The sequence below is a fragment of the Triturus cristatus genome, chromosome 5_2, assembly GCF_964204655.1.
Source record: "Triturus cristatus chromosome 5_2, aTriCri1.1, whole genome shotgun sequence".
Classification (NCBI taxonomy): Eukaryota; Metazoa; Chordata; class Amphibia; order Caudata; family Salamandridae; genus Triturus; species Triturus cristatus.
In genome coordinates, this window is record NC_140588.1 from 716,534,384 (window position 1) to 716,561,456 (window position 27,073).

The 27,073-nt window shown below is 44.8% G+C and overlaps 1 protein-coding gene across 1 annotated transcript in view; it reads left to right on the plus strand.

Moving 5' to 3' along the window:
• The window catches only part of RPS6KA6 (ribosomal protein S6 kinase A6), a 626,385-nt gene that overhangs the window by 571,310 nt on the left and 28,002 nt on the right, over positions 1 to 27,073 (plus strand). The window contains exon 19 of the mRNA XM_085607823.1: positions 18,939 to 19,015. Coding sequence (XP_085463949.1) covers positions 18,939 to 19,015 — 77 coding nt within the window. The remainder of the gene's footprint in view (positions 1 to 18,938; positions 19,016 to 27,073) is intronic.

The window sequence follows — 27,073 nt, forward strand, 5'->3', positions numbered from 1 at the left end:
AGCGCCCCACCTATTTTGAAAAATTTGCGAGGATTCGTCGACCGGCGCCAAAGTTATTCAAAATAGAATGTTGCGGATTTCCTATGGAAACGTGGTCCTAACTATAACTACCTACTGGCGACCGCCAGTAGGTAATATGTGTGTATATGTATATATATGTATGTGTATATATCGACTGTTGAAAGGCAGGCCATTTGTGCAGCTCTGAAAATTAATGTCATTGCTATAATTGAACTCATTCATGACAGGCTGTATGAAATGTCGAATAGCGTCTTGAAAATGTTCTGCAGCCGATGACACAATAAACGTAGTATTTTGTATTGAAACAGACCAGCATGTGTAGAAAAGGTTGTAATGTACCTGCAATTTTCTTTTGAGTTCCAAACGATGATAACCTTTATTAAAATCAAGGCAAGAGAAGACCTTTGCACCATTTTAATTGCAATATCATGTCAGCAATGTGTGGACCTGGATTTCGCGCTCCTTCAATTGCCTTGTTTGTCTGATGCATGTCAATGCATATGCATACAGCTCCTTCACTGTTCTATTTGGGATACCACTATGGGAGAAATCCATGGCGTTGGACCAGTGGAACGCTCAATGATATCATGCTTAAGTAACAATTCAAATTCTTTTTCAACAGCTTCTTGTAAATGAAAAGGAATTTGTCTATATCTTTAAGCAACAGGACGGACGTCCTCATCAATATGCAACTTTACTTTCATAGTCTTAAGCTTTCCTAAACAATAAAACAACAAAGGGAATTGACTTACTATTTTGTGGTGAGCATTCAGGCTGTTGTTTATGGAAATCAGTCCCATATCAGCAGCTGTGCTGAAACTGAGTAGACAGGCACTTGATTCTTTACCTTGAACCACATGTCTAGGTGCTTGCACCTTTGTTTTCTTGTGTTTCATCGTCGCTTCAAACGAAGCTTGACTTTTCAAGGGCATTGTTGAGCCCATGTGTACACTTTGGTTTTCAATGGTGGGAGTTGCGTAATGGAGACAACTCATTATACTTCTCTTTGGGCAGAATGTTTATCGAAGCACCACTGTCGATAATGAAAGGTATGAAACAACCATTTACTTTCAGTGTAATCTTTTGGTGCTTTGGCATGTTGACTTTTCTTTGACGGACATTCTTCTTCACATGTGGCCAGTTCAACATACGCACTCTTCTCTAAGGTAAATATCAACATGGCACATCCATCTTCTTCACTGTTACTTGATACTTATACAGAAGAATTGTTTGACGATGATTTAGTTGACAATCGACTTAGTTCAGTAAAGATTTTCCTTACCGGATGTCTCCGCTTGGCCTTGTAGATGTGTGTCAAAAATTTCATCTGGAACTCTCTTTGCAAACATCACAAATTGGTTCTCCTTCCCACAGCCTTGGCTTATCTGTTCAATGACTGGGCATTCACCTACATGTGGCAACGAAAATCCACATCTAAAACACAAATTCTTTTACATGTAGGCATCACGTTGTGTCCTTCAGTCTTTTGCTTTGTCAGCCATTAATACTCATTTTAGACTAAGGGTTTCCCTCCGCATTCGTCATCTGAATGAATCTGACAGGCATCCATCAATAACTGGAAGATGCATACCTTCTTCGCCATTAAATTGGTTGGAATTAATGTTTGATGAGTGTGTCGAGTCTCTCCACAAATTCATCAATGGTTTCACCAACTTTGTCATTCTTGACTGAAAACGTATCTTTCGTTATCAACATTGGGCATCGGATTAAACTTGAGATTCTAAGCTTCTTTTATCTGATGGTATGTGACTTCTTCATCAGTTCGCTGCATTTTCTTTATGACTTCTTATACAACATCACCAGCAAGATTTTTGAGATAAGTGATAATCTCTTATCAGTCTCTTCTAGTGCATCAATGGAGTCATCGAATGTCTCTATCCAAATAATCCATCTATCACCAATAATATGCTTTTTAGGGTGTAACGAAAAGTGGTGGTGGTTTCAGGAATACAGCAAGATTGGAACCATTTTTGGAAGTGCCTGACTTTAGATGCTGTCTGCTGTCCAATAGGACCTGCTTCATCTGCTCCCTCCCTGAGGCCTTTGATGGTCCGGCCTCCAGGTCGTCCTGGACAGTCTGTGAGATTGTCCAGACTGTGACCTGCTTCTTGGTCTCCATTGGAGCCCTTGCCCTTTCTGGAGACCAGTGGAGTTGTTCTGAGCTGCCACCTGGCAGCTTTGGTGGATTGCCACTTCAGGTAGTTGACTGCTCAGTAAGCACACCCATGCGTCTTCTTGGTTCTCCTCATCCGGTGCTGAGGATGTAGACCTCCGCTTATGAAGCCTCTGGTAAGTGCAATGACAGCATGCTTTCTTATTAATTGTTCTGTCAACCAGCGCTTTTATATATTCATATTTGGCTACAGTAGTCTTTAGCGTTTCTTTTGTGTATTTGTACGTATCCACCTTTGGCAGTCACTCTCTATATAACTTATAGCTTTATCTTGTAAGGCAATGTTGTACCTCTATGTATGGCCTGGCTAGCATGTTCTCGGCCAAGATGTGTAGATACTCTGCAATGCTTTTTTTGTATTCAGCTGCTTCACAGCAGCTGGATCAGTGCTTTGACTGCAAATGCATTAAGATCTGATTCCATAATTCGACTACTGCACCTGTGGCACGTACGAGCAGTTTGCATGGACCACGGCAAACTCTCTAGAAGAGCACTGCCGATCTCCGGGTTACTTATCCCTTATCTCATTGCCAGTTGTAGCAACCTCCCCAGCCTGGGTACCAGCCAATGACTACTCCACACGTGCGGAGCTTAGTATTACACGTCTTTATTTGTCTGCATGTAACTCTGAGCTCAACCTTCTAAACCAGCTTGCAGTGCATTGCATTCCGCTCTAACACTTACGCCATAGCTCTATGTAGTCCATCAGGAGCCCAAAGGGTTCCGTCATTGCTAACTCGCAAGACAGTGCACTGTTGAGACCAGTTTATTTTCAGGATATATTTTTTTATAACGATACACATTATTTCTGATATTAAAATTAAGAACTAATTTATATTTATCCTTTTGAGGAGTGACATGCAGCATACTGGCAGAAATTGGTGTGATTTTTTTAAGATACATGCCTTTTTGTTTGACTTGAATTGTGGGGGATATTCTGTATCTGATCCTGGTACAACAGGCAGTGTGGAGAGTACCTGTAATATTGCCTTATAATAGACTAGTTGTTAGTATTTTGACATTATCTTTTTTTATTTCAAAATCTTTTTATTGATTTTAAACAACACAATAATTGTAGTTGCACCAAGCACGATCCGTAAGCCAAGAGTTACCGAAATCACAAGCTCTCAGCATGACTTCATGTCCTTCATTCTTATCCCTACTATGTTAATCCTGTCATTACCAGGCTACACATACCGAACTTGCATAGTTTTGGGATCTAATTATGCTTGTGCACCCTTATAAAACATAAAACTTCAAGATAAAATAATACATGAACACAACAATCATATCAATGGTGAATTGTGTTAAAGATCCAGCTGGGTGAAGCGATGTGGGGCTTGAGAGGACCTCACTGCACGGAGAGCCAAAGAACACCCCTGGTCTATTATATTTGAAAGAGGTGGAGGGCTCTCAGTCCAGGGCCACAAGCAAACAAGGGCAAACACTCTGATAGATATCCCACCAATGGAGTCCAGATATAATCAAACCCCTTCCTTGTGTCATCTACTATATCCGCCATTCGTTCTAGGGACAACACCCGCCATAGTATGGCATGCCATTGCGTAAAGGAAGGGGCCTCTAACTTTTTCCAAGCTGCTGCTATTGCCATTTTGGCACCCCCCAGGCATAGCCAGCCACATGACTGGCTTCCTGTATCCCCAGGACAGTGTGTTCTATGGTGTCTGGGATTAGGTAGCCCAGGATCAGTTTAATTTGGGAAAGTATTTCTTCCAAAACGGCTTAATAGAGTGGCAATCCCATCAGATATGGCGAAAGTCTCCCAACAACCCACAACCCCTCCAGCATTTATCTGAAGTGTTAGGGAATATTTTGTGCAGTTACTGAGGGTGAAGATACCATTTGTACATCATTTTATAATGAACCTCTCTTAAAAACATAGAGCGATTATATTTGGTGATGTCCTTATAAAGGCAGCCCCATTGTTTTCCCCTATGGGGGTAGTAGCGATAGTGTCCCAGAATTTTCGATGTCGTGGAGCCGACTGGGGGCTCACCGCCAGGATGACGGAGTACAAAAATGAAATGCCGCCTTTAGTTGTAGTACCTGATTGTGCAAATTTCTCAATTGGGAGTAGGTCTCTGATGGCGGCCAGCCGCACCTGAGGTTGTTGCACCCAATGTTTAAGCTGCAAATAGACAGCTTAAATAGCCCTGGACACTCTGCAAAGGTAAGCAGTTCTCCCTTCTTGTAGAGGTCAGATATCATGCCCGCCAACCATCAAAGGGTACCTCCTGAAGAGCCGGCGGGAATTCAGGATTAAAGTGAATGGGGTTATCGGGGGATGGAAAGGTCGTCCGTTGCAATGTCCTAGTGAGGCTGTTCCAAGTTTGAAGAGTGGTGGCCATGGGGGTGCTGTGGTAGACATTGAGCGGCCTGTCCCATTTCTGTTTCCACAGAAGGTCCCATATGGTTCTGCCTGCTTTCTGCCAATCCATATGGAGCCAATGTTTCTCAGAGGTTGTGAGGGACCATTCAGTCATCAACCGTAGTTGGGCAGCCCTGTAGTACCCAAGAAAGTCAAGAAGGGCCAGCCCCCCCTCCCCCCCCCCTCCAGGTGCGGTTTAATTAATAGTCGTTGGGATAAGTGAACCCTTTGTCCCTGCCAAATATTTTTAGTCGTCCGCTTTTTCAGCATATATAGCTCCCTTTCGACCGGGATCGGCAGGCTCTGAAAGAGATAAAGTAAATGAGGGAGGACATTCATCTTAATTGCATTCATTCTGCCTATCCGGGAGGTAAATGCAGATCCCCATTTGTTAAAGTCAGATTTAAGCTGTTGCAGCAGGGGAGGGAAATTGGCTCTATAAAGAGCCGTCTTTTGGGGGGTAATTGTGATACCAAGGAATGTAATTTCTTTACGTACACACCAACCATCACCTCCCGGGACAGTGTCAAATTAAGTAAAAAGGATTTAGATAAGTTTACTTTGAACCCTGCGGCTCTTTAAAAAAAGTTGGGTTCAGCTTGGATTGCCGGTAGTGAGCTCAGTGGGTCGGTCATGGGCAGCAGAACATTATCCGGAAATAGGGAAATGTTATGTTCGTCTGTGCCGAACGATACTCCTCACATGTCTGGGTTTGCCCTTATCCGCTCCGCTAATGGCTCTATGCATAGGGAAAAAAGCATGGGGAACAGGGGACATCCCTGCCTTGTTCCCCGCGACAAACGAAAGGAGTCCAAGGCTACCCCATGCACCAAGACTCTGGATCTGGGAGAATAGTAATTGGCCCATACCATACCTATAAAGATTTCACTGAACCCAAACTGACCCAACATCCTCTGTGAAAAGGACCAATCGAGGCGGTCGAAAGCCTTCTCCGCGTCTAATGAGAGGAGGGCTGCCGCGATGCGTTTTTTCTGCACTTTCTCTATTATATATATGATTCTTCGTAGGTTATCGTGGGTCTGTCGCCCTTGATGAATCCTGACTGGTCTGGATCAATTAGTGCAAGTAGTCCATTTTCTAAACAAGTATAATTTAGCATCTAAGTTTAGAAGTGCTATAGGCCAATATGAGGCGCATGCTTTAGGGTCTTTTCCTAGTTTAGGGATTATGGTGACGAGAGCCTCCCCCGTGGTAGTTGATACCTGTTGCGTGTCCACTATGTAGTTGAAGAGGTTCACCAGGTGAGGAGTTAACTCAGACGCAAATGTTCGATAGAAATTAGCATTTAGCCCGCCAGGGCCTGAGGCTTTCTGTAATTTAAGTGTGTCTATCGCCTTTTGAACCTCTTCAATTGAGATGGGTTTACTGAGTTCCTCTTTAGTAGTGAGAGAGACCTGCAGGAGGTCTAGGGCCTCAAGGTACCCTAGCTAATCCTGAGGCACCAGAGTATCAGCAGTATAACGGGTGCAGTAAAATTCCCCAAATTCGTTCGCTTTCCCCTCTTCACTAAAATGGGAGACGCCAGCATCATCCACAATTTGTTTAACATATTATTTTTCCTGTTTTGCCCTCAGCTGACGTGCCAACAGTGTGCCTATTTTGTCCCCCCCCACCTCGTACCCCACGGGCCTGTAGGCGTAAAATGGTCGTTTCAGCCCTATTGGTGTATATGGCCTGAAGCTTCCCCTTTAATGTTGGTACATTGCGTAGGGTTTGCACTGATTACCTCTCTTTGTGCGCTTTTTCGGCCTTCTGCAATTCCACCTCCAGCAGGAGTCTCTCTCCCCACTGCTGGTTTTTAAGCTTGGAGGACAAAGTGATGCATTTGCCTCTTAAAACTGCCTTGATGGCATCCCAGTTATTCGCGTGAAATGTAATTGTGGGATTGTTCCTATTGAAGTATTCTTTAATCAATTTCCTGAAAAGTCTGTCTCTGCAAAGGAAATTAGGAAAATACCATCTAGCATGCTTCGAGTGAGGGGCCGGCCAGTTAAATACTATCTCGAGGGGGACATGATCTGAGAGGCAGATAGGGTGAAAGTGAGTTCCTGAGACTGAATAGTAAAGGGATTGGCTGATAAAAATATGATCAGTCCCAGAACAAGTTCTATGGGAGTGAGAAAAAAAGGAGTAATCTCATGTTGTGGGGTAGAACCCCCTCCATGCGTCTCTCAGACTCATGCGTTGAAGGGAAACCTCAAGCGACTTACTGAAGACCCCTCCTGCTGATCTATGTGAGTGCTTTGTGTCGAGTGTTGAGTCCCATTTTAAATTGAATTCTCCTAACAGGATTAGATCTCCCGTCGCGAAGTCCATAGAAATGTGAGAAGGAAATCTAGTTGCTCTGTGTTGGATGTATAGACCGTGGCAATGCTTCATGTTCTGCCCTTTAAATCTCCTCTATCCATCGGGAATCTCCCTGCTTCATCAGTTTTAGTAGCGAGGGGGTGAAAGGGAACAGAGGAGTGGAAAAGGAGGGCTACCCCAGTCTGCTTAGTGATGGCCGAAGTGCGAGAAATTAGTGGGTAGGCTTTATGTTTCAGGCGCTGCTCTTCACTTCTTTTCAGGTGGGTTTCCTGCAGGGCTGCTATCCTAATGTGATAATCTACTAAATATTTCCATAGACGTTGCCTCTTATTGGGGGAATTAAGCCCCCTAACTTTCCACGACACGCAGTCAACTGCCATTTAACATTGGGTAGACAAATTATCTGCTCTGAAAGGCCAGTCAATGGCTCGTTTCAGAGGCATCCTCCACCACCTCCCACTCCTTTCCCCACCCCCAGTGACCCTATTATAGCAAGCATATATTTGAACCCCATGGTATAAAACATAAAGAACAGGAACAAACAATAACTTTGAGCAAAGAGGTTCCCATCCCAGAGGAGAACCTCACTAAACTCACATTGCCCAGAATGGCCAACAGATATAGAGGCAGCAGACGCTGCTTTTAGGGGAATGGGTCAGTAAAGCGCTAGATTGCTGTATTCCGACCAAAATGACCCATGCCAAACGTACTCAAACTCACGCTTGGTATGGTGAGTCTCCGATTGTGGAAAAGAAAAAATGTAAAATCCTAGAACGGGCCTGGAGAAGTGCATACTATCTCACAGCGAAAACTATCTATAGGAACACAGTCAAAGTATACCATAAACTGGTCTGGATGACCAAGGCAATGTTCTATGCTAAAATGATCACGACGAGCAGCAATCCTACTAAAACTATTTTTGGCCTTATTAAAGAAATGGTAAAACCCCGCCTGCTGCTAATAGCACTATATCTTCCAACCTACAATGCGAGACACTGGCTAAATATTTTATCAGCAAGGTGGAACGAATCTATAGCACATTTTGTCTGAGGAAGGCTGCCCCCGAACTTCGGGAGAATCCTACTCTGGGTGCTATACCTCACTCCCTTCAGGACCTTGCCAAAGTTATCCCCCTTCTATAAAAACAGCCAGAGAACTTTCGTCCAATATCCTTGCTCCCATACTTGGCTGAAATCATGGAGTCCTATGTCAACACCACTTTGACTAAATATTTGGAAGCAAATGCAATCTTGGATAGGTCACAAAATGACTTTCTGCCTAGACATAGCACTGAATCTGCACTACTTGCAGTTACAGAGCAGCTACGGTCCACCTTTGTTGAGGGCAGAATCTCGGCATTGATTCTGTTGGATCTCAGTGCGGTCTTTGACACGGTCTCCCATAGGATCCTGCTACATCAGTTAGAGAAGATCGGGGTCAAGGGCAAGGCCCTGGCCTGGTTTGCATCCTTTCTAACAGATCGATCCTTTCAGGTCTCTGCTCCTCCTTTTTCTCCAGCGTCCACCCTCTTGGTGTGGTGTTCCACATGGTTCTGCCCTGAGCCCCACTTAATGTTTACGTGCACCCCCTGGCCCTTCTGGCCAAAGCCCGAAACATTGATATGGTATCATACGCCAATGATACCCAACTGGTGTTCACTTTCTCTAACAACTCTAAACAAGACCAAGCGAAATTTCAAGACGATCTTATGGCCATCTCTGACTGGATGGCGGATAACTACTTGCAATTAAACTCCACCAGTGGAGGTGCTCTTGGTGGGCCACGATACCCATCTATGGGGCAATCAATGGTGACCTGTCACCCTGGGTACCCCTCCCCAACCGAAAACCATGGTTAAGAACCTAGGAGTTCTGATGGACAGTGCCCTCTCATTTGAGAGTCAAGCTAAGACAGTGTCAGGTACCTGCTTCGTTCTCCTACGCGGCCTGAAACCCATTCCGGGATTCTTTGACACACCCACCTGTCAAATGATTGTCTAATCCACTGTGCAGCGCGATTAGATTACTGTAACTGGCTATTTTTCGGCGCGAATAAAGCCGTAACCAAAGATTCCAACGGGCGCAGAACGCGGCTGCCTGTATGCTTTTGGCACTACCTAAGCATTGCCATGCCTCAGACCTTCTCCGCCGGCTCCACTGGCTGCCGATACAACAGAGAGTCCACTTTAAAAGACTCTCTGTAGTACACCCAAGATCTTGCATGGCCATGGTTTGCAAATTCTGAACGAGTTGTGCTCGCTGTATGTTCCGGCTCGAGCCCTGCGCTCCGCGGACCTGCATTTGGCCTGTGTCCTACGGGTGCGCAGGGTAAGAGCAGGGGGGTGCTCTTTCAGGGCTATGGCACCCGCCCTGTGGAAATCCATTCCTCTTGCTACCGTGGCACGCAAGAACATTGGGCTTTTAGAAAATTGATCAAAACGTGGCTTTTCTCTAACCTGTAGTTCAATTCTCTCCTCTGCATGCTCCTGTCAGCTGTAGCGTTGTTGCTGGGACAGCCATGCGCTTTATAAGAACTTATAACATAACACTTTGAGTAGCTCCAGAGGCGAGCCCACTTCCACTCCCAGAGCCCCACTTGCATACCTTCTAAGACGCTTGACTTCTATCAAATCTTCATCTTCTAACTTGAAACAAGATTTAACTAGTACAAGGCAAATTATGCTAAATGTCTTCCACTGAAAAAGTCTCGCCACCTGATTTGTCAGGTGGGGAGGGTCCTCACTGCATCTGTTGTTTACTGCTCCACCTTACCATGTCGCCAATGGAATCAAATTTGCATGACAAATTAAATTTAGGACGATGCAAAAGACCAAAGTCTCCACGGGTGTCAACCCTTTGCTTTCTGGCCACCTCGTCCAGGCATCTGCCAGGGGCCCAAACCACGTCGCTTGATCCAATCTTTCATCCCTCGAGGTTGACACATGTCTAGGGGGGGTGATCTTGAGACCCAGCAGATCCTCTGCTTCAGCTAAATCTGTGCACTGGAACTTTTTATTGTCCAGCAGGAAAGCTATGCTGAAAGGGTAGGTCCACCGATATTTGATTTGCCGTTCTCCTAGGGCCTCAGTGATCGGTCGGAACTGCTGCCGTCGAACTAATGTAGCTTGGGCCACGTCTTGGAAGAGTGAGCTCGTCGTGTTTTGAAATGTGATCTTATCATTGCTTCTCGCTTTCTGGAGGACCAGTTCTTTCACTTTGAAGGAGCTGAATTTGGCGAGAACGTCTCTAGGCCCACTGATATCTCCCTGTAGTCGTGGACCCACTCTGTGGACCCTCTCCAGCTGCACCCCCGGGTTTCCCACTTCCAAGAACGTGGAAAAGAGACCCACCATGAACGCCTCCAGGTCGGGACCTTCGTAGCCCTCTTCCAGGTCCTTTAAACTTCTATTTTCTCTATGGGAGTCATTTTCAAGATTTTCACACTTGAGTGCAGTGGCGCGCAGCTGGTTGTGCAGGTCGGCTGAGCTCTCCTCCAGGGGCTTCATACGGTCTTCTTGCTCCTGGCACTTTGTTTCAAGGTCTAGTGCATGGGCACCAACCGAGTCTACGTCCGCTTGTAGGGACACCAGCTTCACTCCCATCTCCATCCTGAATGCGTCAAATGTGGCACCCCTATCTGCTTTGATGTCCTTCCTCAGTTCCTCCTTGAAGTCCCGTAGCGACACCAGCAGGTCCTCTCGCGTAAGAGCCATGCCGCCTCTAGTCTGCCCTTCTCCGTCCTTGTCTACCCCAGCGCCAGGTGGGGTGAAGTAGGTGGAGACTCTTGAACTTTGAGCCTTCTTCGGTGGCAGAGGGAAAAGGGCGTTAGTCAGCGGGGCTGCCCTCCAGTCGACCAGGCACGAGTCAAATGTGAAGCAGGTGTATTCGAGGAGTTTCCAGCTAGCCAACCAGGGGGCTCAATACGATGTCTGCACTCCCTGCCACTCACAGGCTCCCTCTCCTGGGGTGATCATATATTGTAGGTGGGTTGCCTCGCCTAGTCTTGTACAACAGGGGTGGGGTCCTCTCCATGTATCGGTCGCCCCAGCTTTTGCCTTGATGCATTAATGTTCTGTGACTGGCACCATCTTCAAGTCAGGCATTGTCCATGGGGGTCAGGCAACCAGGTCAGTGAAGCTCAGGGCCTCACATCGGATAAGCATCCGCCACCGAAGGGGTCCCGGTGTCGCCCGGCTCCCCTCCGTTTATCTGTGGAGTCCCCACCGAGCAGCCGGCTCCTCAGCGGTATTTAAGACTCTCTGTACTTCGGAGCTTCTCCAGGGGACGGGATATCTCTGCCAGGCTCGATCTGTTCAGTTCGTGCCTCTGTCCCACAGCCGCCCTCCTTCACCTACCGGGCAAACAGTGGCTTCCGACCTGCAGGACCCGGCGATCCCCTGCACGCCTCCTCTGTTCCGATGAGAGCTGTGCCAGTATTTTTCTTTGGTGCGGAACGGAGGGAACCGCCATCTTGGGCTTTTCTTTGTTGCACAGGCCCCTCCGGTCCTGGCCCCGACATGGACTTTCAGGCAGCAGGCAGGAGTTTCAAGTCACCCCCCTGGGTCTCGCTATTCAGTGTTTCATCCTGTCTTGATTTGGTGGTGTTTCAAGCGCTCCGGAGAGTGGATTCTAGGTTCGCCAGGGGGGCGTACAGCGACATCAATTGATAGTGGCGTCTCCAAGGGTGCCTGTGAGGGTGACGAATCGGCCCAGAGTGTCACTAGTTGTGTGGACTGGGGTGAAAGGGAGGGGCGTCGCAAGAGGATTGCCATTCCTCAAGCCCCTCTGGAGAACCGAGTGTCAAACCCTGTCGAAACCCTGGCGTGTTATGAAGGGACATTGGTTACCCAACAGGTGTGTCTCTTGCAGTAACTGGGTTGACCCTCCGTGTATATTTTGAAATCGCAGTCTGTTTAATTTTATCTAGGAGACAATAACTTTCCATGAGAGGGCTCTAAGGGGCTCATTCCCATTACGTGGCTGTGACATTACGATAATGTGGCGGTGTGCGGGGCCAATGGCCTGGGAGGTCTAGTTGCTCCGGTTGGTTAGGCCTTGGGAGCAGTTGGACGTGTTTAGGCTCACTATGAGAGCCGCCTGGGGGCGCGTCATGGATTGTGTACATGGTGCTGCAGAGAAACAGAACAACACAAACTAACACAGGGAGGACAGTCTCACATCTGTGGCCCGATAAGCTGAAAGTTGGAGTGTGAAGAGACTAGTTGTTGAGCCGTGGTGTAAGGGCAATGTGTTGGGCCCCTCTATGTTTAAGGATTGGTATTTCTCCAGTTCAAGTTAATACTAGAGATAGTGCTTGGGATTAGATTTGGAGCCTGCGTGAGAGGTCGGTGTCAACAGAGGATGGTTTTGGTGAGTCAATAGAGTCCTCTGTATGCCAAAGATCTGATCTACCATAGTTTCAGAGAGTCTTGAAGGCTTCCTGGGATGTCACAGACTTGTTCTTCCCATGGGGGAGCCAGCGGGCGAGGCAGATGTCGTTCCACAAGTGGTGCACCTTCTCTGAGACCTGGTGCATCGCCAACAGGAGCCCGTAGCTCCGTGCCCCCTTCAGAAGGTTGGCTGGAGGGACGCCTCTCCCTGGACGGATTGGGCATTCCTCAGTCGCCCAAGTCCATGCCACCTGTGGAGTATCAAAGAAGTATGACTTATTTTGGAAAATCACCTTGAGCCGGGCCGAAAAGAGGACTTTATAGAGCAGATTGAGGTTCTGCAGCTTTTGCTTTACATGAATGTATGATCTCCTTTGGGCCTTGGTATAATCGGGGAAGACCATAATTTTAGCATCCTTGTAAAATAGCTCAGATCGGAAGCGGGCTTCTGGCAGGATGGCATTGCGATCCCTGAAGTTTAGAATCCTCGCAATGATTGGCCGGTGCGGGTCTCCCAGTGGTGGCCTGGGCGGAAGCAAACGGTGACCCTGCTCCACCACAAACCATGAGGACAGGGCACTTGGGGGCATCCATGACTTGATCCAGTCCTCAACAAAGGTGTTCATTTGTGATGGTTCTGCCATCTAAGGAAAGCCCACCAGGCAGAGGTGTTCCAACATCATTGGTTTTCTGCATCCTCAGCCTGTCTATGGAGATCGGTCATATGGGATAGCAGCTGTTTCAACTCTAAAGATGCAAGTCAAACATCATCTTCGACCTCCGAGAGCCGAATTCTGCCTCTGTGATGCAAGCAGTTGCGTTCCGAAGATTCTAGTGGATGAGGACCATGTATGCCCGCACCTCCCCAATCTTGGTCTCCATGGAGTCTTGACATATCTTGATGGCCTGCAGGATGGTAGCCAGGTCACCCCCAGGGGGAATGGCTGCAGGGGGCACGGGCCTGCCATGAACGAGACCACTGACCGCATGCTGCTGCATGCGAGTGTGGTTCGGTGGTGGTTTTGCTCCTCTGTCTTTCCCCATGGGTGACTGGCCTCCCAGGGGGTGGATTTGACCCACTGTGTGCGTCTCCGTTTGAGTTGCCCGGACTTTGGCTGGTGTAACTTTGGGGAGGAGGTCCCGCAGTTCCCAAGAGTGCTCTGTAGCCAGGTGTAGTCCATGGGCCTAGGCCACCATGTTCTCCTGCTCAGGTCGCCTGTTATTGTGTAGAAGTGGTCTTGTGTGCAGGGAGCATGCGATCCCAGTAGAGGTGAATCTGGGCCGGGTGGGCGGGGGGGGGCGAGTGATAGCCCGACCCCAGGGACAACAGGAGTTTGCAGGCACTTGCACGCAGGGAGCGTGGATTAAGGATCAAGAAGGCCCCTTGGATCCACCCGTGCCCTCAACTTCGACTGCCGGTTGGGGGTTGATCTTCGACATGTGGACGTCTGCCGGTTGGGGGTTGATCAGTAGTGTCCCCCTTTTCTATAGATCTCTTGTTCCATGCAGGCCCCTTCTTACAGGTTGATTTTGGGTCTCAGAGTCCTGGGGGGGTGGGCTCCTGCCGATCACTGGCCAATCATATCTCCACCCCACACAGAAACACTCCACACCCCGGAGCCAGCAGCTTTGGAGGTACTCAAGGATGGCACCGGGAGGCCTAGGAGCCCTGCTACTCCTAAGGTCCATGCCCACTTTCACTGTCCAGCTTCTCGTGGTAAGGGAGATTTGCACTCCTGCCGATCGCGGGACAGTCAACCCCTGCTCCTCACCTCAAGGATCCCAAGGAGGCAAGGCTCAAAGGCCACGGCCCACCACAGGCTCACCGGAGGCTTTCCCGCCGATTGGAGACCGACAGTCTCGCCTGCCTCAACAATGCAGGAGGATCCTGCTGGTGTGCCGATGCCCTGGGAGGTTGTATCAGTCTGCCGGACCAGGGGTGGGAGTCCTCCTATTCCGCGACTCCCAGGATCAGGCAGGTGAGCGCTCAGCCCTCAGAGTCAGAGAGGATGGGATCCGGCAACGAGGGGCTCGCTCCGGGTGCCCTGCACAATCAGGCCCCATGTCTCACGCCTGCCGCTGGTCCACACAAGACGAGGCGTTCTGCCAACCGCAGGCTGGACGCCTCTACAGCAGGTCGTCTCAGCTGCAATCCCAGGGCACATTCTCGACCGCACTCAGGTCTCCAAAGCCACGTCCGACAGCGTAGGTATTAGCGAGTCAGACTTGCAGGCTCCCGGAGGCGGACTTACAGAGGGGAGTCCGATGTGGCACGTCCCGTGGCACCGCACGGCCAGTCCCACTTGCGCCGGATAGGTTGCTGCCATTTTGCCTTGAAAAGGGTGGTGCCACGGCCAGCCGCTTCCTCTGCCTCGATCAATGCAGGTCTTGGGGTAGGTCTGCTACAGGCAAGGATGCCCCATGGCTGGGGGTGCCTGAACAGGATAATTTGGACAGGAGGAAAGGTAGGATGGTAGCCGATACTAGAGGGGCCGGAGCAATCTTAGAGTGAGACCGCGATCTTCTTTAACTTGTCTTTTAATATGGCAAATGAAACTTTTGCAAAGCCAATAGGCTTGCCAGACATGTTGCTGTGGTGACCCCTTGACCAAACCAGTAGGCCTGCTTTACTTAAAGGGAAACCCCCTTTATTGTGATGTTCTATTTGGTGTAGGTGGGGGGGGTACTTTAATTGTGTGGAGTGTTAAAAATTGGGTATATAGTTGGCAGAGGTATACACCCTGTCCAAGTAGAGACCACAATCCTAGTCAGGGTAAGCTAGATACACACTTTAAATTAACCTATGCTCACCCTCTGATAACTTGGCACAGAGCAGGGAGTTATCAAGTTACTAACCCACTCACTCATTAAATGGTAGGTGGATTTGCTCTGTGAAAGTTTGAGGCACAGGAAAGTTAGTCAATCAGTGCATTAGGGGAGCAGACTTGAATTACTGTACTGTTCATATGTAGCCAGGTATATGATTGAAGAAAGTGGTAGTGGTGAACTTTGGAGGCCAGTCCTTTGTACCCTGTCCTTTCAAACTAGAGTAACATAAGCATAACCATCCCTTTGTAGTTATAGTTCAACCAAATATATCATCCAAGGGCTTTTTGGCCAGCTAGACATCACAGTTTGCTCGCCCATGTGTGGATACATTATAACAGGCAGGTTTCATGAAGAGATAACATATGTTCCTGAATTGGCTTTGAAGTGGTTAGTAATTTGCATTGGGCCATACATTGTTCTGAGTGTGCAGACCTTCGTGAAGTGTAACAGTGTCACCCACAACCCACTGGAAGACTTTCCTAATGCCCTGAGAATGGGTTCTATGCAGTGTGCTTCCAAACCACGGCAGTAGCATGAGGCTCACTTTGAAAGGGTTTATTGTCCCCTTGTAGGCAAATTAGATCTGTCAGCTTAGTGTGACACATGTAGAGTTGCCAGTTTATGAAGGTTGAGCAGGTCTCATGTAAGGCTGGGAATCTGTGTAAGAATTTGCATTGCTTGATGAGGGAACTGGAGACTTTTGTGCTCATCAGGATTATTCATTGTGATGGTAGAGATGGAGACATGGCAGGAATAGCAAGGTGTCTTTCAACATGTGGGCATGAGATAAAAAGAAATGAGTACATTTTGGTGATGGTAACTGTTGTTTATATTTGGTTACAGCGAAGTAACCTGAAACAAATTTTCCGACTTCAGTGCAGGAGGAGATGGTCACTGGAGAAAAAGATTCAGGAACTAAATGTTTTACACAAGCAGCAGTTAGCAGATATGAGTGGAAGTACTGAAGAAAAATAGAAATACATCTTAAGAAGGGAGATTAGGGTCTAATCAGAAAAGATGAGAGCAATGCCATGTGGGATATTCTTCAGTAACATCCACTTAGATTAGGTGAATTTCATTTGAAAGTAAGTGTCAAACGTTCAGATTCTTAACAATGCTCCTGAACCATGTATAACTGGGTCTGATCTCAGGTTGTGTTTAAAGAATTCCATAGTTTATTCACTTGTCCTCCCAAGGATTTTTGTCTGTGTTGCTGCCCCTTGGAAAATTGTATGTTTAGTCTCAGGCACCAAATGAAGGAATTTCCTGCTGTATTGTGTGATGCCATTTTCAACTGGATGATGCAGATAACCTTGAACATCCACTGGAAGCCAACTTCTCAGCATTGTTCTAAAGTCATTCAACCATGGCAGTGAGCTTCTTTGGAAGACCACTGTAGTTTATATCGAAGTAGTGTAGACCAGCATGATGAGCATTATTTTGAACTCGGGCTGCTGCCCGGTTTTGAGTTGTGGTAGGATTTTTTTAGAGTAGAGCAAGCTACTGGAATATTGAGCCAGTATATGTCAGTGCAATTTGGCCCAGTACTTCAACCAAGGACCTTATTTTCGAATTGAAAAGACTGAGAGGTACAATATTCAGACAAGGGAAGCAGGGAGAACAAAGTATGTAATGGAAGGTGATCTTTTAAAGTTTGCATGCTGGAAGGCAGTCACTTTACCAGCTTGTTATCACAGTCTTGTAGTAGACTTCCAACCCCATGTGGTGGATCTGCAGGGTTTGGTTGGCCATCCCTTCTGAACATCCCTATATTAAAATTATCATGGACTTTGGAGATGGAGATCACATATTCAGCATAAATAGCAACAGTTAAATGCATCATAAATATGGAAAACACCTAGGAAGATTCAGAAATCCTCCTCTGTAATAAATGATCTCAGTTCAGGGTTTGTATGTCACATTCAGTAAGGCAAACAAAATGCTTGCACAGGTGTGACGAACCACACGCCACCTGCAGCCATTCAGGCCACCTGCTATTTGGGTGGGCACAGGGCATGGCAGTACAAACGATTGAGGTGTATACATGATTATGTCAGTGACTTAAAGCTAGAAGATTGTAGAATATATAGGATGGTGGAAACTCGAAGAAAGAAGGTTACCATGTAAGATTGGTAAAGTGATAACTGCAACTATTTCTGATTCAGTCACATTACTTGTCCTGGATAGTTATGCCAACAATTTATTTAAGCAGAGAACAAGGTTTGGGGCAGAAAAATTGCACTTATCCCTAGTGGAGTTTTATTTATAGATGGTGCTAATGACCGGAGATCCAAAACCCCTAAATCTCCTGAAGCAGACTGCCTCAAATCACTATAGATACAACACAATGGCCCAGAACTCTAAATACAATTGAAATGTAAAGCAAAATTAGGACACAAGTAAATGTCAGTGGATTCTATTCCATAAGAACACAGGAGCTTTCAGCAGAGTTATTTTCCATCAGATCCTTTTATTCAGAGATTTCTTTTCAACATGTAAAACAGACCATAGCCAACGCGTTTCATCCTCGCGGACTTCTTCAGGGCACTAAAAAGTAGCTTTATTTTTCGTGGTCTGTGCACTATCCAATTATGGTGCAAATTTCTTTCTTTTTCAAATTCTTTGTAAATTTTTGTTTGGTATCTGTAAAAGAGATATGGCAAATGTCTTATTTTTCAATCCGCAATGTTCTGCCTGTATTTGGATTATTCAAAGTCAGCCACCCCTCATTCGATTTTTATTTGTGATTATTCAGTCAGCCGGCATACTCGCGTGGCGTCAGTTTGCGGAAAAATAAGACATTTGCCATATCTCTTTTACAGATACCAAACAAAAATTTACAAAGAATTTGAAAAAGAAAGAAATTTGCACCATAATTGGATAGTGCACAGACCACGAAAAATAAAGCTACTTTTTAGTGCCCTGAAAAAGTCCGCGAGGATGAAACACGTTGGCTATGGTCTGTTTTACATGTTGAAAAGAAATCTCTGAATAAAAGGATCTGATGGAAAATAACTCTGCTGAAAGCTCCTGTGTTCTTATGGAATAGAATCCACTGACATTTACTTGTGTCGTAATTTTGCTTTACATTTCAATTGTATTTAGAGTGCTGGGCCATTGTGTTGTATCTATAGTTATGCCAACAATCCAGCACTATGACGCCCCCAACAATTTAAGTGTAAGGATTTGTCCTATTTATACATTTTAACACTAACGCCACATGAACATGGCTGGGGTGAGTATCTGCCATCATCGCCTTGTTAGTGTGTTGTTGCAAACACCTTGAGACTCAGTAAGTTGATATGCCCAATGTGATTTTAGGACTGATCTTTTTTTCCAGGGGGTATCACCTATTGGAATATAAATAAACCTGAGTTTAGCAACTTACCATTAGGAGGCCCTTGTACCTGTAATTGCACTACTAGCTGAGGATCACTATTCCTTTCATGAACAGAGTGAAAGATCTTGCTCCTCTTCTCAAAAGAACCCTTAAGAAAGATGGCTCTGAAACACCTGAGCTGATAACTACTGGACAGTCACCTACTTGAGGAAAATGTAGATACACCTTTCAGTTTACAATGTAGCAAGAAGATCTTCAGTGCAAGGAGCTAGGATTCCCACTAGATCTTATTCAAGCTAAGTTTTGGGGTCAATATAACAATATATTTTTTCTTTAGAGCTCTTGTCAGTGTGAACTAGAACATTAATTCATTTTGGATTTATACTTAACGGTCTATTGATTGAAACTGTAAGTATTTTTTCAACTTTTTTGCAATTTTCTTTCTTAGGTACTCATGAGACAGGGATATGATGCAGCTTGTGATATCTGGAGTTTGGGGGTCCTTTTGTACACCATGCTGGCTGGGTAAGTGCTGCCTTTAGTAATCCGTTTCTCTCGCTACATTTGTTAGCTGTAGTCTGCGGGCATGCTTCTTGTTCGTTTTTGGACTTCCCAGTGTGAAATGTGCAGTTCAATGTTGATTATTTTATTGGTTATAATTATTCATAGGCATGTAAACAATCTGTACCTCCCACTTGACACCATGTATGCTTATTTGATGAGCTTATTGTACCAGAGTTACTGATCTGCTTTTTTAATGTGGAAAATGTTTTCTGATTCCTAAAGGCACAACATATTGTTTTCATCCTAAACCACCTAGAACATTATCTAGATGCATGTCATGATTAAGAATGCCATGTCCGCAAACTATCTTGACAGCAAATCATAATTCCAAGTCCCCAAAATGTTTTTGAATTTACCTGTGACAGCAGGGCTCCATCGACGACGACCTCAAAAATAACCATTGTGTTTTGCAACCTTAACCCTTTCCCTAACACCGTTCGTTATTTTTATTTACCCTTGTGAGCAACCCAAATCTTTCCCCTCTTTCTTCCCCTATTCTTTTTCCTACTAGGTCTTCCTATTCATAATCTTTGACTTCCGTCTAATCCTGTTTTTTTCCCCAATGCTTGCCACCACAGTAAACCTTAAATTAAACTTAACATAGTATAATATTCATTTTAAAGTCTAACAGTGGATCTGCTGTCGAAGATTTTCAAGGTCTCATTGACGGCGTCAAATAATTTTATTAGTGGGCAAAGAAATAACAAAATGAAGCAGAGCGGAGGATTTTTTTGGTACTTGTAGATGTCATCAGAACTTGGTTACAGACACTGCCTTTATTCATAGGCCAAGGTGTTTTTTTCCCAAATATTTCAAAGGATATTCCATATTTAATTCATTAGAAGGCAGGAATATCATAGTCAAGTAAATTACTAACTTTCGCAAATAGAATTAGAAGTAAAAAGCATAATTTTACTGGAAGCACTTAAAGTCCACGTTGGGAAGCATACCTCTCCTTTTGATACAGGAGAGAAGGAGAGAGAGGAAGGCACTTTGCATAGTGTTAGAAATGTGATTATTTGTTGAAGGGGGGAGAACCCACTTCAAGTAATAGTAGCAATCCTTGTCAGAGTGAGCTACAAAACTTGTGCTTAAACCCTCTGGTAGCTTGGCACAAAAGCATTCAGGCTCAACCTAGAGGCAATGTGTAAACTATTAATGCAGCACTTAAATCACAATAAAGGGAAAACACCACAGGCGAAAACTTTCAAACCAGTTTAAAAAATATAGTACATTTTAATCAATAAAATGAGACAAAAAAAAAATCCAATCAGTAGAATCAGACTTATGAGTTTTTAAAGTTTTAGGTGAAAATAGTGGCCGAAGATGTGAAGCGCCAACCCCAGGTATCTGGTCGCACCAGACCGGGACAAAGTCACAAGTTCAGGTGGACCGCAATGGAGCACAGGCTGAATACAGGACCAGGTTTGTTTTACCTTCTGACTTGATGCGAAGACGCTGCAGCGCAACTCTTCAGGGCTCTAAATTGACCTGCTTTGCACTGTGTTGGATCTGGTGAAACTTTCATTCAGGAGCTGCAGGGCTCTCTGTCTTGTGAAACCGTTGATCAGAAGCTATTCGAAGCGATGATGCGGGGCTCTGTGTCGGTGAAGCTGCAGATCAGGAGCTGCATAGTGCTGCGTTGTGACGCCCTGGATTGTAGACCTATGCAGGGTGTAGGTCAAACCTTGTGAAGCATTAATTCAGGAGTTGTTCTGCGATGCGAGGCCTTGCTTCGCTCGACATCTGGTCCTGTCAAGCTGCTGATCACAAGCAGTGCAATGATGCGATGCGAGTCTCTGCATCAGATCCTGTGAAACTATTTCAAAAAGACAGCCAGCAGTGGTGTTTCTGGACGGCACCGGTCAAATATCCCAATCTTCTAGTTCTCTTATGCCCACTCCTGGAGTTCTCATTGCCCACAAAACTCAATCCATGGTAAATGCTTTCACAATATTAGGAGGGCAACCTGATTTCCTTGTTCTCATTGAACTTTCCAATTCGAATTGTATGTCTCTGTAGTCACTCTTTGGTTTTCAATTACTTTCCATATCTCGTTTTTCAATTAATTTCTTGACTCTTGTGTTTTTTTTTCATAAAGCTCTTTTTATTAAGTATCCAATTCCATCACATTTAAAACAGACCCAGTCAACGCGTTTCATCCTTTATAGGGATTTCACCAGGGCCTAAACACTTTTTTTTTTTTAACATGTAATCAGTTCTTTTCACTTATTAAAATCAACAACTCTGGTTATTATTTTCACATTCAATTTTTTACACTTTTCGTTTTTTGTGTGTGTTTAATCTAAAATAAAACCACTTCCATTTCAAGGAGTGTATCGATCAAAATGTCTTTACCACCTCTCATCAGGTATACAGACTAATGTTACACACCATCCCCAAAAATTCAATTGATCCTTGTATTTCTTAAACTAAAAGACACCAACTTTCTAAAGAGTGATTTCAGTTACCAAGCGCTTACTGCCGAACTAACACCTCAAGTACTCCTTAAGTGCGCATACAAGAAGATCACTACTAAGAAGAATTTTGAGAAGGAGGATAAATCAAATTGTAAGTGAAGTAGTGATCTTCTTGTATGCACACTTGAGGATGGAATTGGATACTTAATAAAAAGAACTTTATGGAAAAAGACACCAACGTCTGGAAATTAATTGAAAAACAAGATATGGAAAGTAATTGACAACAAAAGAGTGACTACAGATACATGCAATTCAAATTGGAAACTTCAAAGTTCAATGTGAGCAAGGAAACTAGGTTGCTTTCCTAATATTGTGAAAGCAAGATTCAGTTAGCAGGGAGAAGCCCCTGACCCCAGCCATGGGACCAGGCCCTTAAGGGTAGCACTTGAGGGTGAGGACTCACTCACGCAAAGGCCAGCAGCGGGTGACCAGGTCAGGTCCAGCTGGGTCTGATCAGCTGGAAGGTAGGAAAGGCCTCTAGAAGCTAGTATCCCTGTAGCTCACACATAAGGTCAGCCAATTGACCTTTTAGAGAGACTTCTGGGGCCCTGGTTTCAAATGGCAAGCAGGTCCAGTCTTCCTTATTGAGGCAGCAGGAAATCCTTCTTTTGAATCTTCTCAGGTCCAGGAGAGTTCTGATTTTAAGTTCTGGGTATGGCATTTGTATACCATGTGCCAGACTATGGTTGGAGGACATCCCTTTGTGGGCACACTGAGTTTGGCTCCAGTTTGTCTAGTGAAATGAAGAGCAGGCAGGCCCAGGTGTGAACTGCATCTACCAGAGACAGTGTAGGCATCTTCAGAAGTCAGGAAGGGCGTGTGTACAGCTCTCAGGCTACCCTTTGAAGCTTAGGAAGGGGCTAGGTACAAGCACACAGGCCATCCTACTCAGGACGAGAACGCCATTCCCCACACCCAAGGCCCTTTGTCCATGGTCTAGGAGAATATACATCACACCACTGAAGAGCAATTAGCAGTAAGGTGACACTGACAGAAAGGCACATTAGGCCTAGGCAGGGAAAGGCCAACTTAATAAAAGTGGCATATTCAAAATTGTAATTAAAATTCCAAACTCACCATTAAAAAGGATTTAAAATTACAATTAAATTGACTGGAAGAAGTATATTTGTAACGTGTTGGCTGCAGATACACATGCTATGCACATTCCTGCCATCTAGTGTTGGGCTCTGACTCCACAACACTTGTTTTTCTCGAAGAAGTATTTTGGCGCTGACATGACGTCGAGACTCCTCCTCTTTGAGAATGCGCATGTTCAATGGGACCATTGTTAGATTGTTTTTGTTTTTTTACACTATGGGTTTCAGACAAATTGCACCGGAGCTCTGTGGAACTTCAGCGGCCTGTGAGCGTGATACGGACTCAGTGCAGCTTCTACTCCATGTCACAAGAATCCTACTCTACCTTGGCTTTGTCAGCCATTGGATTTATGTCCAGGCGATCTTCTTTGTTTCACTGTTTGAGGCAGCTTCACCATGTATATAAATGCTCGGCTTCGGGTAACGGAAGGTAAAAAAGACTCTTTAGGAAGTGCCTTCGTTGCAGGGTAAAGTATGAATACACGAATCAGCAGGACATCTTCAACCACTGCCCGCTTGTTTCCTGAGCACAGCGAACAAGACTGCACTGCCTGTGGTCTGTTCCAAACAAGAAAACTCTACATTCTCAAAGTGACCGACGCCTAGCTCATAACATGGAGATGGCGGCAGGGGCAGAATTCTCACCAAATTAGCAACAGCAGGTCCCTATCTGCTACGAGGGACAAAAGAACGTTGCAACTGAGGGTGGTGTCATGTTGTGCAATCTGCACTACATCATATCCTATGACTCTAATCAAAACGAGGAACAGGACCTGGATGAACTATCAGTGCCGGCTGTGGAACTCAAGTAGGATATGGAGACTGCAAAATCCATGGGTGGATTACAGTCTACATCATCACAATGGCAGTCCTTTTGTAGATATCCGGCAGAGGGGTGGAAAAGACCACCACCACTGATACCCAGTCATACCAAAAGCAGCAGCAGTAGACATGCCACCAGCAGGGAGGTAAATCTTACCACAGGGGAGGATTCAAGGGTGGTAATCAGAAAGGCCAAGGTAGAGAAGCTCCTAGAAGGGGAACCTCTACCTCCAAACAATGACTGTTCTCACATTCCTCCCAGAAACACAACACTGCAACAGGTTCCACTGGCTGTGGCCAAAGATAACATCAGACCAGTGGGTACTGTCCATCATTTTCCATGGATGGTGCTTTGATCTTACATCCAAACACCCCCAAACATACCGCCACGCACACAGACCCTCAGCCCTCACCATCTTCACCTTCTCAAAGAGGAGGTAAAAGCACTCTTGTTGAATGGGGTGTTCAGGCCGATACCAGACCTACAGCCCCTCAGTTGTTATAGTCCGTCAGAACTCTTTCGCATAGTGACATTACAGGACTTCAGGAAGGCAACTTCACGGCAGCACTTGACCTGGAGGATGCCTACTTTCATATACTGTCATATACCAATTCATGTCTACCACCCCATCTGAGAAGACTCAACATTCATGTCTTTACATATCTGATCGATTGGATGATAAGGAGTCTAGGCTTATAGAAATGCCTGCAGGACACACAGACTACTTATTATTATTTATGTATTTATAAAGCGCAAACATTAATTCATAAGGATATCACAGCGCTAAAGGAGAGCACAACCTAAGTAACCTTCTAAATAACATGTACTTGTCAGTGAGCCAAAGATCTAGTGGAAGTTCGTTCCAGAGTGTTGCCGTTACCGCAAATTGGGTTTCACAATCAGTCACCAAGTCCCGCTTACAACTTATCCAGCCCTACCTGTGAGCGATCCTCAATTCTCAGCCAAAGCATACCCCAATGCACAGAGGGTTTTCAATTTCTAGAACCAATTGGCTCTTTTACAGCCACTTCATCGCTACCAGTCAGAACAGTGATGCGCCTTCTGGGCTTGATGGCATCTTTTATAGCAATTGTTCCACATGCCAGGTTGCACATGTGCCCCTTACAGGAGTGTCTAGCATTCACTGGTGTCAGATTTCACATATTTTACATTGCATATATAAGAATGTACATATATTTTAGTCTTACACATATAATGCTTAATTTTTCAATGTGTACAAGAGCACCATCCTCACTCATCATATGGGGGCGAGGGTGTTGGGGAGGAGAGCGATCCAACAATGGAACCGTTGAACATGTGCATTCTTAATGAGGAGTCTCAACTTCACATCGGCAATCAAGGGCTTCTTTGACAAAAACAAGTTGTAGTGTCCAAGCCAACAGTAAAAGGCAGTAGTGTGTGCATTGCATGTGAATCTGCAGCACTTCACGCTACAAATATACTTTTACAAGGTAGCAACATGCTCCTTCTTTAGCTGTTCTCAAGACAAATTTACCACTTATTAAATGTAATAAGGTAAACCAGTGTTAGCCTACGGAAGTGCTGCTTTGCCACATTGAAAAATTACTTTGAAGATTTTTCACTGCTAGGACAGGTAAAACTCGAAAATATATATGTCCTATTTTTTTTTTAATAACATGCATCCTGCTCTGTGAGCATTTAGTGTCTATCTTAGGGTTGACTTATAAATATTAAAAAGGAATGTTTAGTCCTGGCGTAGGCTTGATTTTGCCAGACCGTAATGGCAGTTTTAAAACTACAGTACAGGCTGCAGTGGTAGGCCTGAGACGTGTTCGACTGTGCTACTTTATTGGCTGGCACAATGAGCTGCATTTAATTTACAGGCTCTGGGAACATGTAGTACCATCAACCAGGGACTTATAATTGAATTAAATGTACTAATCTGGTGTATACCAGTTTTACGATGTTTCGAGGAAAGAGCACCAGCACTTTACCCCTGGTTAACATGAGTAAAGTGTTCAGAGTCCTAATGCCAACAAAACCGGGTTCAGCAAAATAATAATGTACTGAAGGAAAATATATAGGTGAATTACAAGCAAAAGATGGTCGTTTCCTACATGTAGCATGCACTACACCCAGTAAATTCCAGCTGGCTACATAGTATGGTGTTATGTTATCTTTATTCATAACTTCCTGTCTCCAGTTTTTGGGCCAAATTTACAGGATTTGCGGTGGATACTACTTGGACGTTTGTAAAATTGCTCTCATAATAAAACAAAATGTACTTTATTTTTCATGTAATCAGACAAATACTTTCGCTTTAATTCAATATTAGTTTTTATTATATTTGAGTGCTCTATAGACGGAGCACACTGACTATTTAAAAAAATCTGCCTCCTTTTCTGTTTTTTTGTGTGTGTAACACAATTTACATATTTCTTTTTCTGGTGTTTTTATGCCTATTTTATTCCTCTCCCCCACGTTTTTGTCCTTATTTATTTATTATTTTTTTGCAAGGTTTTTGGGCTGATTACTTCACCATGTTTGGAAGGTGAGCTAGTTTAAGTAGAAAATGTGACAGGATTACAGAATTGCCACATCGAAGAGTTTAAAATTAAAATGTTGGGGGTTGTATATTTGTTCAATACTCTGCAGAAGTGGGTGGGCACCAGCATCCTCGTACCATTTGCCAGTAGTTGTTGAATTTGCATTCTCTGCAAAGTGTATGCAGTTCTTGGTGTGTGGGGGATCATTTTCATTCATCTCTTTATGCAGAATATTTCTCTATATGTTTACCTTTTATGAAGCTGATCTCTGCACAGTGGCAACTGTTTGCGAATTGTTTTACTGCACATTTATCGTTTTCAGGTTATTTACGCACCATGGTAAGGCACTGGAAGAGAAAACATTTTCTGCGTTTTTGATAGTTTGAACAACCGTTTTTTTACTATGAAATGTGTGCAACATAATTGTCAGGAAAGAAACGAATTTTGTGCTTAAGTGGCACGGTTTTCAACGAAACGAAAGTTGCAGCTACAAGGATGTGGAATTCCTATAGCCTGACACCCAGGACATATTGTTTGGGGTCAAGGGCAACATGTTTTCATGTATAATTTGTCCTTAGGACAAGTAGGCCCAACCCCCTACAGCACAAACCCTTTGGCTGCCAGTTTGCAGTACCACATTATGGATCAGGGAAGAGCATTGTCTGCAGTTAAGGTAATATTTGTATCCATGTTATAAAGCTGTTTAAACTTGTAAAGACGGTTCATTTATGCAAAGCTTTTATTGTTAGGGTGAGCGCTCTAAGCAAATGTTGTAAGCTCAGACTGCACTAGTGCCAGTGGTTTCAGTATAAAAATGTGTACACGCGTTTTCAAAGTTTAGCAATATGAGACTATGTATAATGCTCTCTGATATATATCAATGTAATAAATATTTGCAGAAGCTTGAAAGCAGAATTGATGAGTCTTTATTTTCAAAATATAATGTTCACAAAAAAATGCAAATAGGAAAAAACAACATTTTGCTAAACTACTGTAAAGGTTTAGGTACCATGTCTTTGCAGCATCATTTAGTAAAATGTATTGATGTATGCTAGCATTTTCCAAAGATATTCATAGTGGAAAATCAGTGT